General features: G+C 42.5%; 1 protein-coding gene across 6 annotated transcripts in view; it reads right to left on the bottom strand.

The window, feature by feature from the left end:
* Window positions 1–6,083: 6,083 nt before the first annotated feature.
* Window positions 6,084–14,556, bottom strand: part of NUP98 (nucleoporin 98 and 96 precursor) — a 99,251-nt gene continuing 90,778 nt past the window's right edge. For all 6 annotated transcript variants that reach the window (XM_030831155.2, XM_060303607.1, XM_030831154.2 and 3 more), the window contains 5 exons: window positions 11,001–11,222; window positions 8,466–8,707; window positions 7,848–8,002; window positions 6,672–6,783; window positions 6,084–6,559 (listed from right to left, as the gene is read on the bottom strand). In XM_030831155.2, the coding sequence (XP_030687015.1) occupies window positions 6,342–6,559; window positions 6,672–6,783; window positions 7,848–8,002; window positions 8,466–8,707; window positions 11,001–11,222 (949 nt within the window). In that variant the 3' untranslated portion in view covers window positions 6,084–6,341. The remainder of the gene's footprint in view (window positions 6,560–6,671; window positions 6,784–7,847; window positions 8,003–8,465; window positions 8,708–11,000; window positions 11,223–14,556) is intronic.

Raw genomic sequence — 14,556 nt, 5'->3', positions numbered from 1 at the left:
GTGGGCTCCTGTAGTTGCAGCATGTGGAATCTAGTTCCCTGACCAGGGATTGAAACCAGGCTCCCTGCATTGGGAGTGTGGAGTCTTAACCGCTGGACCACCAGGGGAGTCCCTAAGAGTTTTATAATTTTAGGTCTTACATTTAAGTCTTTGATCTAATTTGACTTAGTTTTTCTATGTGGTGTTAGATTCTGATGAAATATATAAATAGAAGGTGGTATGTCCATACAATCAAGTATCATATGGCCATAAGATGGCATGAAGTACCAATGTATGCTACAACATGGATGAACCTTGAAAGTATTATGCTAAGGGAAAGAATCCAGTTACAAAAGGTCACATATTGTGTGATTCCATTTATATGAAATGTCCAGGACAGGCAAATCTATAGAGATAGGAGGTAGATTAGTGGTTGTGTACGTCTGGGAAAGTTGGGGAATGATGGCTGAAAGCTATGGCGTTTCTTTTTAGGAGGATGAAAATGTTCTAAAATTGATTGTGTGGTGATGGCTGCACAACTCTGTGAATATAGCTAAACTAATTGTACGCATTAAATGGGTAATTGTATGGTATGTGAATTCTATTTCAGTAAAGCTGTTATCAAAAATATTGGGGGGGCTTCCCTGGTGGCGCAGTGGTTGAGAGTCCGCCTGCCGATGCAGGGAAAACGGGTTCGTGCCCTGGTCCGGGAAGATCCCACATGCCGCAGAGCGGTTGGGCCCGTGAGCCATGGCTGCTGAGCCTGAGCATCCGGAGCCTGTGCTCCACAACGGGAGAGGCCAGAACAGTGAGAGGCCCGTGTACCGCAAAAAAAAAAAAAAAAAATATTGGGACTTCCCTGATGGTCCAGTGGTTAGGACTCTGAGATCCCAGTGCGGGGGGCCCGGGTTTGATCCCTGGTCGGGGAACTGGATCCCACATGCTGCAACTAAGGATCCCTCGTGCCTCAGCTAAGACCCTGCGCAGCCAAATAAATTAATAAATATTAAAAAAATCATAATCCACCATGAATGAGTTAGCTGAAACAAAAACACTCATAGAAACAAGAGATCACATATTGGACATATTAATGATAATTTGAGTAGCTAATATACTTTGGGTAGTGCTCTAAGCACTTTAACATATATTAATCCATAATTCTCACAACACCCTATGAAGTAAATACTATTATTGATTCCATTTTACAAATGAGGTAACTGAGGCACAGGAAATAACTTAGCCAAGATTCCATAGGATATTCCAGTGGACCCAGGATTTGAACGTAATTGGGGTAAACAGTCCATCCCTATACTACACTATACTATAATTATACTGCCTCTTTTAAAAACAACATATAAGTGTATGTAATATGATTTAAGAAATAAATGAGGACTGAAAAGTGAAAACAAGAGGACTATCAAGAATGAGTAGGTAGGGACTTTTCCCTGGTGGTCCAGTGGCTAAGTCTCTGTGCTCCCAATGCAGGGGGCCCAGGTTTGATCCCTGGTCAGTGAACTAGATGCCACGTGCTGCAACTAAGATTTCACATGCCGCAACTAAAGATCCCGCCATGTGGGAAGCCGCATGCCATGCGGCGCGGCCAAAAAACCAAACCAAAACCAAAAAAACAAAACAAAAACAAAGGAGGAAGACAAGACTTAAGAGTGAGTGGCAGGGCTTCTCTGGTGGTGCCGTGGTTGGGAATCCACCTGCCAATGTAGGGGACACGGGTTCGAGCCCTGGTCCAGGAAGATCCCACATGCCGCAGAGAAACTAAGCCCGTGTGCCACCACTACTGAAGCCCGCGCGCCTAGAGCCTGTGCTCCACAAGAGAAGCCACTGCAATAAGAAGCCCACACACCGCAACCAAGAGTACCCCCCCCCCACAGTAACTACAGAAAGCCCACGCGCAGCAACAAAGACCCAACACAGCCAAAAATAAAATAAATTTATTAAAAAAAAAAAAAAAGAGTGGCAGATGTTGTAGGGATGGGTGTCGGGGTAAAAGATGCATTTTTCTTTCCGTACCATTTTCTTCAGCAGTTATTCAATCTTTTGGGGGCACAAGGTTGTCTTACCCTCAAATTACATTTAAAAGCAACATTTTGCAGAATACCTTTAGGCCAAAATAAAGGCTAAATTCAAGAGTGCTTCAAAACACATGGAAATATCACATACATAGAATAGACTGGAGAGTTACAGAAAAATTGGTATGTTTACCTGAAAAAATGGTGAAATATTTCTTATAACATATTTAGTGTGTTTTAGGGTAAAAATGTTAATTTGAAAAAAATAATTCTAAAAGTTGGTGGGGGGCTTCCCTGGTGGTGCAGTGGTTAAGAATCCGCCTGCCAATGCAGGGGACACAGGTTTGAGCTCTGGTCTGGGAAGATCCTACATGCTGCAGGGTAACTAGGCCCGTGCGCCACGACTACTGAGCCTGTGCTCTAGAGCCCACAAGCCACAACTACTGAACCCACGCGCCTAGAGCCCGTGCTCCGCAACGAGAGAGGCCACTGCAGTGAGAAGCCCGCACATGGCAACGAGGAGGGGCCCCCGCTCGCCGCAACTAAAGAAAGCCACGCACAGCAACAAAGAAGCAAAGTAGCCAAAAATAAATAAATTTATTTAAAAAAAAAGTTGGTGGGTTATTTTTAAAAAGCCATTTTGGAAAAAAAAAGTACCTGGACAACAACTGATTTTAGTCTCTATTTTGAAAATACTGAATCATCACATATAAAAAGATAAGGAATGTGCGATGATGAAACAGTGAATCTTGGTCATGATTATTAGGTGGAAGGTTGATGGAAGCTTTAGAAAGGGTGAATCAGGCTGACAACACCTGAATCAACAATCTTAACATCACTAGAAGTAGAACAGCGAGACAGTGTCTTCCGTAGTGATGAAACACGGCACCACCTATGAGAAGGACCCTGAATCTAATCAAGTCTCTAGATCTAACCAGTGGTATACAGCAAGTAAGGGAGGTAGAGGCACAATCAGCCAAATCTAGAAGCCCCTGGCCCTCTATGCTAAAGGATGAATGTCCCAGGTACTTCATCAAATAAAGGGCATTTAAAAAAGGAGAGAGGAGAACTGTTAATAGATTAAAAGAGACTTAAGAGACTTATCAGCCAAATGCAAGTGTGGACTCTGTTTAGATCCTGATTTAATTTAAACAAATCAACTGTAGTAAGATTTTACTTTTGAGACAACTGGGGAATTCGAAAATGCAGAGAGTATTAGTTAATATTTTGGAATTATTGTTAATTTTGTTAGGTACGACAATGGTATTGTGATTATATTTATAAAAATTTATCTTAGAAATGCTTAGGTATTGATGAAATGATGATCTCCCTTAGAAATACCATGGTGAGGGACTTCCCTGGTGGCACAGTGGTTAAGAATCCGCCTGCCAATGCAGGGGACACGGGTTCAAGCCCTGGTCCGGGAAGATCCCACATGCTGCAGAGCAACTAAGCCCGGTCGCCACAACTACTGAGCCTGCGCTCTAGAGCCCGCAAGCCACAACTACTGAAGCCCACGTGCCTAGAGCCCGCGCTCTGCAGCAAGAAAAGCCACTGCAATGAGAAGCCCACACACCACAATGAAGAGTAGCCCCCGCTCTCTGCAACTAGAGAAAGCCCACGCACAGCAACGAAGACCCAATGCAGTCAAAAATAAATTAAAAAAAAAAAAAAAAGAAAGAAATACCATGGTGGGTGCGTGGGTAGGAATAAGAATGGGGGTAAAGATATTAAATAAGATTGAAAAACTGAGACATCATTTTATTTTTGCATGGGTGAAAATTTCTACAATAAAAGATTTTTAAAAACCCTTAGGAAAGCATAAGAAATGAATGTTTAAAGCAGAAATGAATATATTACAATACAGAACTCCAATAAAACTGTTATGTCTGAGAGCTGGTTCTCTGAAAGACAACAAATTTAAAAAATCTGAAATAATTCCCTGGGAATACAAAGTAACAAAACAAGTCAAACAGCTAAAAAAGACCAGCTAGCCTGCAGGTCTTGGCTCTGCTAATCCAACATTTAATCTCCAGACCTCTATTAACTTTGATTTTGGCATTATTCCAGCATTCTGCTGAGGAAATACTTTGAACATTGTATGAGGTTGTGGATTCCACAGATCTGTTGAGTTTTGAGACAACTGGTTCTTATTTTTATATTTTTGAGAAACTTAAATTTTTAAAAATATGTTTCAATGGGATTTTGAAATATAGAAGAGACCGCTTATCATCTTTATTGTTCACTTTAACTGTAAGTCTATTCTCTGTGACGCAAATAGCTGCTGTGATAAATATTTGACTTACAGGTTTTTTTTTTTTTTTTTTTAAAGGAAATACCTAAGAGGAAATACTGCCCATATTCACAGTGCTTAACATTTCTAAAGGTAAACCACTTCTAAAGCACTCACTTTTCACAAAACACCTCTGGTGAGGAACGCAGAACAAATTCTTTGCTCTAAGTCCAGCAAATGCTCCGTGACTCGCTCAGGTTCACAGTCAGTCAGTAATGGTGGGAGATTCCCAGCTGAGTAACCCTTATCCTCAGGGGCCCAAATTAAAGGGAAGCCCCAGCCACTGCTTGCTCATCTCATCGATGTCCCAGAAATCTTTGGCCTAATCCTCATTGGAAATTGCTCATATCTTCAATTTAACACAACCAACCAACCAACCTACTCATCAGCCTCATTTGATCCCTCTCAAGCACAGCTCTGTGAAGCAGCAACATCAGGGATCATTATCCCTTTTACACAATGGAAGCTGAAAGATGAAGTGCCAAGGTTTAAAAACAAAAACCCCAGAGCAGAGAGGCTTTGAATACTAAGTATATACCACTGGGCAATTTGAAACCCTGCCCCATTCCCCACTAGGAATCCAAGCGCATAAAAATAAATGTATAGCAGTCAGGATCCATCAATAATCTCAACCCCCTCACCCCAAAATTGACCCTTATAAACCTAGCCTTGATCTAGTCTGCAAATATTCTCTCATTAACCCACGGCCAGTCTCTCTTTAGAGTGCAAATCAAACAAGGCCACCATAAAGCTCCTTGGGACAAGGCTCAAAACCACAAAAGGAAAGCCAATACCAGGAATGCTATAAACATTTCATTTTATTTATTTTTTTTAAGAAAGTAGCTTCAGAAAAAGAGGAAAATAATCTAGGTCATATATATATATATATATATATATATATATATATATATATATATATATATACACACACTTTTTAATAAAATCCTTTCTGTAATCTTCATGCATGAAGACCCAGGGAGGCATGCCATGTTGTCTGTGACAGCCCTCACACCGCAGTCTCAGACCGTTACCTGGGGCTCCCCACAGCTGTGGGCAGCAGTGTAGCAAAAGCCCCCTGCCTCCCCCTGAAGCCCAGATCCTTGCCTGCCTCAGTGATGGTTTCACCATCTGGGACTGTAAATGGAGGGTGGGAAATGCTCTGGGCTAGAGTGGGAGGGACAGGGAGGGCTACCCAACCTGCCATGTTTCATCCAAACTCTTCAGGCAAATCCAGACAGGAGGCCTAGCAAGATGACTGAAAACCAGGCACCAAACTGAATTCTGGGAGTTTCCCAGAGATGTGTGATCTGGTACCAAGAGCTCCTGCACGGGGAAGGTTTGGTGTTCACAGAACATTCAAGGCAGGAAGAACAATCAAGCCTTGAAGCCCCACCCCTCGATGGCAGGCACTCACTTCTACCCTAAATGGGTCAGAAAGACCCTGTTCTGCCTCCTAATTCAGTCCAACTCTCTTCTGACGCCAAAAGTCAGTGTTAATCAACAACCTACTTCAGAGACAGATTCTCCTTCCTTCTGTGGATAGTTTACTTGTTAAGAGAGGACAGTCCTAGGTCAACACATTTGTCCCATCACCTGTTCCACTCCTTCTAAAGAGTCCTAGTATAAAAGGGCAGGAGTAGGAGTAGGGTAGCAGTTTGGCATCGAGTCACAAGATCCAGAATGGCTGACGGAGGAAAAGCATTCCCTGGTTCTTAGGGGGTGTGGGAATTCTGCCAAAGGTGCTTTACCGACGCTTTACTGACCATTTACAAAAAGAAAGGGGGAAAAAAAAAAAAGAATAGTCTTCAGGATGGTAAAAAAGAGACTTGGATCCTTTTTTGGGGGTTCCAAAAGCCCTTATGCTGTGTTTAGTATTAAGAAAGCCGTGAACAACTGGAGGTTGCTGCTTGGGCAGCAGGAAGGGAGGGTGGATTCCATGGCCAACCCAGAGAATGGCAAATGGTGCCAATCAACTCAACGTAGGGGACCTCTGCGTAGTGAGTGTGAATCGGCATGTGAGTGTGGTGCGCGGAGCCTGGGGCTCACTGGCTCCCCACAGTCAGTTCCCGCAGGTAGGACTGTGTGAGACTGCGCAGTTCCTCCAAGGCATAGTCCTCAGGCATGGGGAGCCGGCCAATGTGGGGAGCCAACAGGCGCAAAGGGACTCGCTGAGGGTCTGGCGTTGAGTCGGAGGTTGCATCAGGGGCATGCTGAAGGCTCAGTACCACCCGCAGCAGGTTGGCTACACGTTTGGCCATGTCTGGAGAAAGAGAGCAGAGTAAGCACCAAAGGACTGGGGGTGAGGTGTGGTTATAATAATCATAAAGACAGGCAATGAGCAGGCAGGAAGGGGGAGGAGGCGAGAGGCTGACCTGACTGAGCCAGGCGATCCTTGGCATTGTAACACTGGATCTGCTCTATCCGGTTGCACAGTGAGGTCACTTTGGTATGTAACTGCTCTAGCTCATAACCTGAGCAATCCACCTACAAAGAAGCAGAGGAACCAATTAGGCCAAGAGGAGCTCCCATCACTCCAATCCTACCCACAGACTGACTATGCAACACTCTGAAACAAGAGTGAGGTGAGGGAGGGGAAAACCCAAGAAGCTGGCCGGCAGTGCCATGTCACCACCATCCAGCCTAGTCACTGAGGATAAGACGAGACCTTAGCAATTATACACAACAGGAAAACAATATAGTGTACAGGGCCTAGGATTGGGCAAGTCTTGAAATCACCATTCGTGAACCATGTAACTATCAGGCTTTAACACTGCACCAAAAATCTATATAAATCTGGGTTCACAAACATGGTATTGATTTCTTAAGAGCACACAGTGAGAGGTGGAGCCCAAGCCAGCACTTAATTTAAGTCTCCTGACTCCAACTAAGAATCAGCATTTAATTATGCAGATATTAACAGGAATTGTGGCTTTGTTAACAACAGAAATCAATTACTTTCATGCCAAATGTTATGTGAAACATCCTCACCAAATCTCTGACCTTACTCTATCTCTCAACCCTAAGCTTCTCATTTAAAACTAGGGGAAAAGATGAGAACAAGGGGAGGAGACTGACTATGGACAAGGCTTAGGAATGTCCATTGTACACACTACTTGGCAATAAGCACCAAAAAACGTTTTAAAGTTTTGATAGAGCTGTCATAGTAACTACATCAAATTAGCTTCATCAAAATATCCCTCCTGGGCTTCCCTGGTGGCGCAGTGGTTGAGAGTCCGCCTGCCGATGCAGGGGACACGGGTTCGTGCCCCGGTCCGGGAGGATCCCACATGCCGCGGAGCGGCTGGGCCCGTGAGCCATGGCCGCTGAGCCTGCACGTCCGGAGCCTGTGCTCCGCAACGGGAGCGGCCACAACAGCGAGAGGCCCACGTACCGCAAAAAAAAAAAAAAAAAAAAAAATCCCTCCTACACTGACAGTGCTATCTCTGCCAATGAGTTTTTCAAGTCGTTGCTCAAGCCTTTGGAGGTCGCTATGGCTCTGTGGGCCAGGGAAAGGGGAAACTAGGCCGTGGTTTAAGGAACTCAGGCACCTGCTGTATATGATGGAGCATTTCGATGACCCGAATGTAGTCCAGGTAAACAAGCCCAGATGTCTCCCAGTCCTGGATTAGGCTGCTGCGCTCCGGGGGTGCCAGGTCTTCCAAGAACCCCTTCAGGTAGTCATAGTTCTCGTTAATAATGGCATCTGAAGAAACAAAATATTGACCAAAAGTGCACAAAGGAAGGACATGGCAGAAAGATCTAAGACAGGAAGAAAGGGAAAATTATGTTGGGTCAGACTTGAGAATTACAGTAGAATATTTTGAAATTCTCTTAAGAAAACTGTGAAGAATTTCTGGCTTCAGTTTCCCAAACAGATATTTCTGGTGTTGCTGAATAAAACTCCCTAAATAAACAAAGAGTTTAACATAATTAATGAATATCAAGAATATTCCTGGCAAATGGGAATGTAACAATATTGCTGTTGACCCCGCCCCTCACCCTTACCAAGCATCTTCTGCACAGAGAGCTTTTACAAAGTGTGATCTGATTCAAGTCTGCCATACCCTGTTCTGATCATCATTTCTGGCCTGACTCATCATGGGCTCAGAGACTGGAAGAATTGGGGGTAATTCCAGGAGACACAGGCCCTAGTCTGAAGCACTCACCAGAAGCTAAGTGCTGGATGACGAGTTTGTGGCAGCGGTTCCAGTGCCCCGCTTTAAATAAATAGAGGGCCTCCAAGTGCCTGTCGGATTCCATGTGTGCTCGCACTGCTTTGGCCTCATGAATCCACTCAGCAGGCACACAGAGCTTCTCCGTCAGGAAAATCTCCTTAGCCCACGATTCAGGGGTCTCCAACAGTTGGCAGTGCCGCGTAAGCAGCTCTCGAACAGCCTTCTCACGCATGCTATAGGAGGAAAGGTCAGCTGGGATAAATCTCATTCTCACTGATGGAGAAGGCTGCCTCAGACAGCTCACAGTGGCCCGTGAGGCAGTCTCTTAAACTGCAGGTCCTGACCCTTAGCGGATCACCTCAAACTTCACTTAAAAAGCTATCACACCAGCATTAATTTTTAAAATGAAACAGAATAGAAGCATTCTGTAAAAACATTATATTTTCATGGTCAAAAAAGTCTGAAAACGAATACTCTTGGGAAGGTTGCCCACTACCCTGAAAAGGTTTTCTCCTGACTCGGCTCATTTCTTTCCTTTTTAAAAATTTTATTGGAGTACAGCTGATTTACAATGTTGTGTTAGTTTCAGGTGTACAGCAAAGTGATTCAGTTATACATGTACATATATTCATTCTTTTTTAGATTTTTTTTCTCATACAGGTTATCACAGAATATTGAGTAGAGTTCCCTGTGCTCTACAGTAGGTCCTTGTTGTTTATCGATCTTATATATAGTAGTGTGTGTGTGTTCATCCCAGTAGGCTCATTTCTTTGTTTCCTTTCTCTAACAGGAGATGAAGGACTGGGATAGGGGAATTCTAGATCCACCGAGCACTCTGCAGTTTATTTCTAACCTCCTCCCTGCCCTCTGTCTCACGTGGTCAATGCAAGAAAACAAAGTAGTTTTTAAACATAAGGTCTCTTCCAGGTCGTTTTTTCCCTTAAAAGTCATCGGCCTTCCTAATTCATTTTCTCTTTACTGCTAGACTTAGGCTAAACTCAATCTTTCTGCTCTCAAGGCCACTTAAATAGAGTCCTTCTATGTCTGGGCCAAAGGATCAGTCATTTTAATTTCAGATCAAAGCTATTCTCCTCATCTTAGATTCTTTTCTCAACTCCTAGCTTTTTCAAAGGACTCCCAATCTCATGACAACTGCCTCCTTTTTTCCTCCCCTTTAGGAAACAGGATCTGCTTTCCCACAGCCAATCATCAATCATCCCATCAGCCAGCCTTTTACCACGTGAAATTCTCCATGAGTGTGTTTAAATAAACTCAGAGGAAAATTCTGGGATCATTTTGTTTCCTGGTAAGGAGCAAGAGGAAAGAGAAATTCCTTAAAAGTAAGGTTGTGCTGGATGCTTTACACTTTTAATTCCACAGTCACCTTTGAATAGAGATTAATATTTAAAAAAACTGAGGTCTAGAGAGTGTCTTTACTCAAAGTCAAAAGTGAAGTAAGCTCTACCTTAGGTCAAAGTGAGTACATGGTGGAGCCAGAATTTAGAAAGCTCTGACTACAAAACAACTTCTTTCCACACCCTAAGACATGACAGATAGTACAGTACAATGATCAAGAGCACAGACTCTGGGTGTCTTGAGTTGAAAGGCTCACTCTGCCATTTAGTACCTATGTGACCTTGAACAAAAGTTACCTAATCTCTCTATCCCTTGGGTTGCTCATCTATAAAATAGATAGTAAGAGTGTCTCATAGGTTCATTATGAGCATTCAATGAGTTAATATATTTAAAGTACTTGCAACAGTGTATAAAGATATATAAAAGCATTATATAACAAAGTATTATATAAATGTTTTTGTTCTTAGTGTTATGCCATGCTGCTACCATTAACAAAAAACCTCCAACTTCATCTCATTCAAAGCATGGAACAGAGATGTTTCTCTGGTTTTTGTTCAGCACAAAGAACCAAAACATTACACATCTAAGCAAGATTGTATTGGTAAATAGGTAAATACAACACTATCAAACTTGAGGGATAGGGGTGGGTGGATGGAAAGGGAAGGGCCAGTAAAGAAAAAGCAGGGGCCCTCCCTGCCAACCATTACTCCACAGATCCAACTCGGACAGCACTATTTCTGCATAATTCTAAACATGCCACATTCAAGGAATCTGTGCCTAGTTAATGGGGTTTCTCCACCCGGGCATATCTTTCCTTCCCACTTAATTATTTCCTATACCAATTTTACACGTACTTTGAATCTTATCTCTAGAGAGACTCAGAGATTCTGCAGTTCACAGAGATCTCTTCTCCCTTCTCGGACTATTGGGAGGCCTTATGATAAATAGCACGATTTGGCACTTAATCAAGGGCAATCTTTCTAACGTGTTCACATGAATACAGAGACAGTCTGGGCTGCAGGTTGAACTGTCTTAAGGTTTATCACAAGGCTGGACCCAGAAATACATTCTAAACACTTACTTGCTGAACTGAACCCTAAGAGACTGATTCCTTTGGCATTGCCCTGTAGCGCTGGATGCAACCAGTGTGTTTGATGGCTTCTCACTCACCTTGAGTTGTCAATGTGCAGGAGGACAAAGATGGCCCACTCCCAGAGCCCCTCACTTTCCAGCTGGCCAGCATAACTGGCCTGCAGCACACCCTCACACTGCTCTGAGAGATGGGTGTAGTTAAGAGCCCGTAGCACCTCCCACAAGTGCCAGCTTAGACGGTAGTCCAAAGGATCTGCTGTTATGCTTCGAGGCTCCAGCAGCTGGTTGAGATCATAATGTCTGCAAAGGAGAATGTGCTGAGAGTTACCAAACCCAGCTAGCAGACCACCTGTACTGGACGAGTCAACTGTCTCAGCTACAGCTTACAAAACAATAAAGGCAGGCAGCCAGGAGCAGAAGCATCATAAGCCTTATAGTCTTCCTCCTCTAGGTTCAGTCACATTACCGATCTACCAAAAACCAAGGCACTTCGTCTTCGGTGGCTCTTCTACCAGGTTTGCTGGTAGTTGTTTGGTCTATTTTTACCATCCTGGTACAGGGAGTCTTCACAACTCTCTCCCTTCCATTCTTTCACTGTAGTATCAATTACTTTTCTTAACGATTTAAAAAATACACGTTAATTTAAAAAGAGACATGTACCACAATGTTCACTGCAGCACTATTTACAATTGCCAGGACATGGAATGTCCATCAACAGATGAATGGATAAAGATGTGGCACATATATACAATGGAATATTACTCAGCCATAAAAAGAAACGAAACTGAGTTATTTGTAGTGAGGTGGATGGACCTAGAGTCTGTCATACAGAGTGAAGTAAGTCAGAAAGAGAAAAACAAATACCATATGCTAACACATATATACAGAATCTAAAAAAAAAAAAAAGGTACTGATGAACCTAGTTGCAGGGCAAGAATAAAGATGCAGACATAGAGAATGGACTTGAGGACATGGGGTGGGAAGGGGAAGCTGGGGCAAAGTGAGAGTAGCATCGATATATATATACTACTGAATGTAAAATAGTTAGCTAGTGGGAAGCAGTCGCGTAGCACAGGGAGATCAGCTCGGTGCCCTGCAATGACCTAGAGGTGTGGGATAGGGAGGATGGGAGGGAGGGAGACGCAAGAGGGAGGGGATATGGGGACATATGTATGCATACGGCTGATTCACTTTGTTGTATAACAGAAATTAACACAGTATTGTGAAGCCATTAGACTCCAATAAAGATCTATCAAAAAATATATATATAAGTTATTTAGTATCTTTCAGGTTGTTTTACTATCTGAAGTTGCTGGAATGCTACTTCACCTGTTTGTTTGACCAGCTAACTAGTCTTTTTTGTTGTTGTTTTATTTTTTTAAATTCAGATTTATTTATTCATTTATTTTGGCTGCCCTGGATCTTTGCTACAATGCATGGGCTTCTCTAGTTGTGGCACACGGGCTTAGGTGCCCAGTGGCAGGTGGGATCTTAGTTCTCTGACCAGGGACTGAACCTGGGCCCCCTGCGTCGGGAGTGTGGAGTCTTAACCACTGTACCATTAGGGAAGTCCCAATAGCTAACCAGTCTTGATGGTTATTTCCTTCTATGGCTTATAAATCTTACTTTTGATTTTGTCTACAGTATGTATTATTCTTTATATAGAAATCCAGGTTTGAAAGTCTCCCTACAGACTTTCACTTTTTTTTCTGCTGAGCGCCCAGGGACTTCAAAGACTCTGGACCAGTTTATGTGTTATGTTCTTAGCTTCCAAGTCCCAGACCATAAGAAGAGTAAGAACTAAGATCCCACACCTAAAAGTTTTAAAGATCTGGGCCTTGATTACCAACCAAAACTTTTCCCTTTCACCTAAGATCCCAGACATTTTACAAGTTCCTAACACCTCCCCAAGTAATGAGTAGTTTTTCTTGACCGGTGCTGTCAAACTGAACTCTGTGTGATGATGGAAATGTTCTATAATCTGCCTTGACCAATAAGATAGGCACTAGCCACATTAAACACTTGAAATATGGCTAGTGTGAATAAGTAATTATATTTAAAAACTAATTTAAAGTAGTATTATGAGAATAGCGGCCATTATACAGTGCAGTTCCTTACAGTTTATGTAAGGGTTTTAGTCATAGCAATTCTACCTTACATGAGAAGAACACTTTATTATCTCATTCAGGCTTTGGTTTCTCTATTTCTGACACTTTGAGATATATACTTTTCTTCCTCTTCCTTTTTTCTTTTTTTTTGACATTAAAAAAATTGACATACAGGGCTTCCCCTGGTGGCGCAGTGTCCGCCTGCCGATGCGGGGGACACGGGTTCGTGCCCCGGTCCGGGAGGATCCCACATGCCACGGAGCGGCTGGGCCCGTGAGCCATGGCCACTGGGCCTGTGCGTTCGGGGCCTGTGCTCCGCAACGGGAGGGGCCGCGGCGGTGAGAGGCCCTCGTACCGCAAAAATAAATAAATAAATAAGAAAAATTGACATACAATAAACTGTACATATTTAGAATGTACAATTTTCATAAGTTTAAACATATATATACACCTGTGAAACTACCACCAAGGTCAAGATAACAAGCATACCCATCACCTCCAAAAGTTTCCTTAAGTCCCTCTGTGATCCCTCTCTCCTGCCCCTCCCTACACCTACCCTTCCCAGGCAACCACTGATCTTTCTATCATTATAGATTAGTTTGCATTTTCCAGAGTTTTACATAAATTAGAATCAAGCAGTAGGTACATTTTTGGGGGTATTTTTTTTTTCTCACCGCTTCAAAAATAAGTAAAAGTATTTTGTGATTCACCATGCTGTTGCATTTTATCAACAGTTCATTCTTTCTTACTGCTGAGATAGTATTCCATTGTATAGATGTACCACAATTTGCTTATCTAATCACCTGTTGATGGAAATTTGGGTTGTTTCCCGTTTTGGACCTTTACAAATAAAGCTGCTATCAACATATAAATAGACATATGTTTTCATTCCTCTTGGGTAAATACCTACGAGTGGAATGGCTGGATCATATGTATGTAGCCGTATGTTTAACTTTTTAAGCCGCCAAACTGTTTTTCCAAGTGCCAGTATTATTTTACATTTTCCCCCAGCAGGGTTGAGAATTCCAAATGTTCCGCTTCCATGATGACATTTGGTGCAGGTGTCTTAATTTTTAGCCATTCTAATAGATGGGTAGTGGCATCCCATGACGGCTTTAATTTGCATGTCCCTGATGTCTACTGATAAAAACTTTTCATGGGCTTTATATGTACGTCCTCTTTGGGGAAGCATCCCTTTAAATATTTTTCCCAATTTTTAAATTGGATTGTTTTCTTATTATTGAGTTCAGAGAGTTCTTTACATGCTCTGGATAAAAGTCCTTTATCAGATATATGAATTGCAAGTATCTTCTCCCAATTTGTGGCTCATCTTTTCATTCTCTTAACAGTCTGTCTAATGAGTAGTAGTTTTTAATTTTGTTAAAGTCCAATTTATCAATTTTTTCTTTTATGGATGTGTTTGGTATCTAAGAAATCTTTGCCTAACCCACAGTTGCAAAGATTTTCTTCTAAGAGGTTATTGTTTTAAGTTTGACATTTAGGTTTATGATTCATTTTGAGCTAGT

This window comes from Globicephala melas, chromosome 8 (genome assembly GCF_963455315.2).
Source record: "Globicephala melas chromosome 8, mGloMel1.2, whole genome shotgun sequence".
Lineage (NCBI taxonomy): Eukaryota > Metazoa > Chordata > Mammalia > Artiodactyla > Delphinidae > Globicephala > Globicephala melas.
Note: the sequence above shows the minus strand (reverse complement) of the source record. Positions and strands in the feature narration are given on the sequence as shown.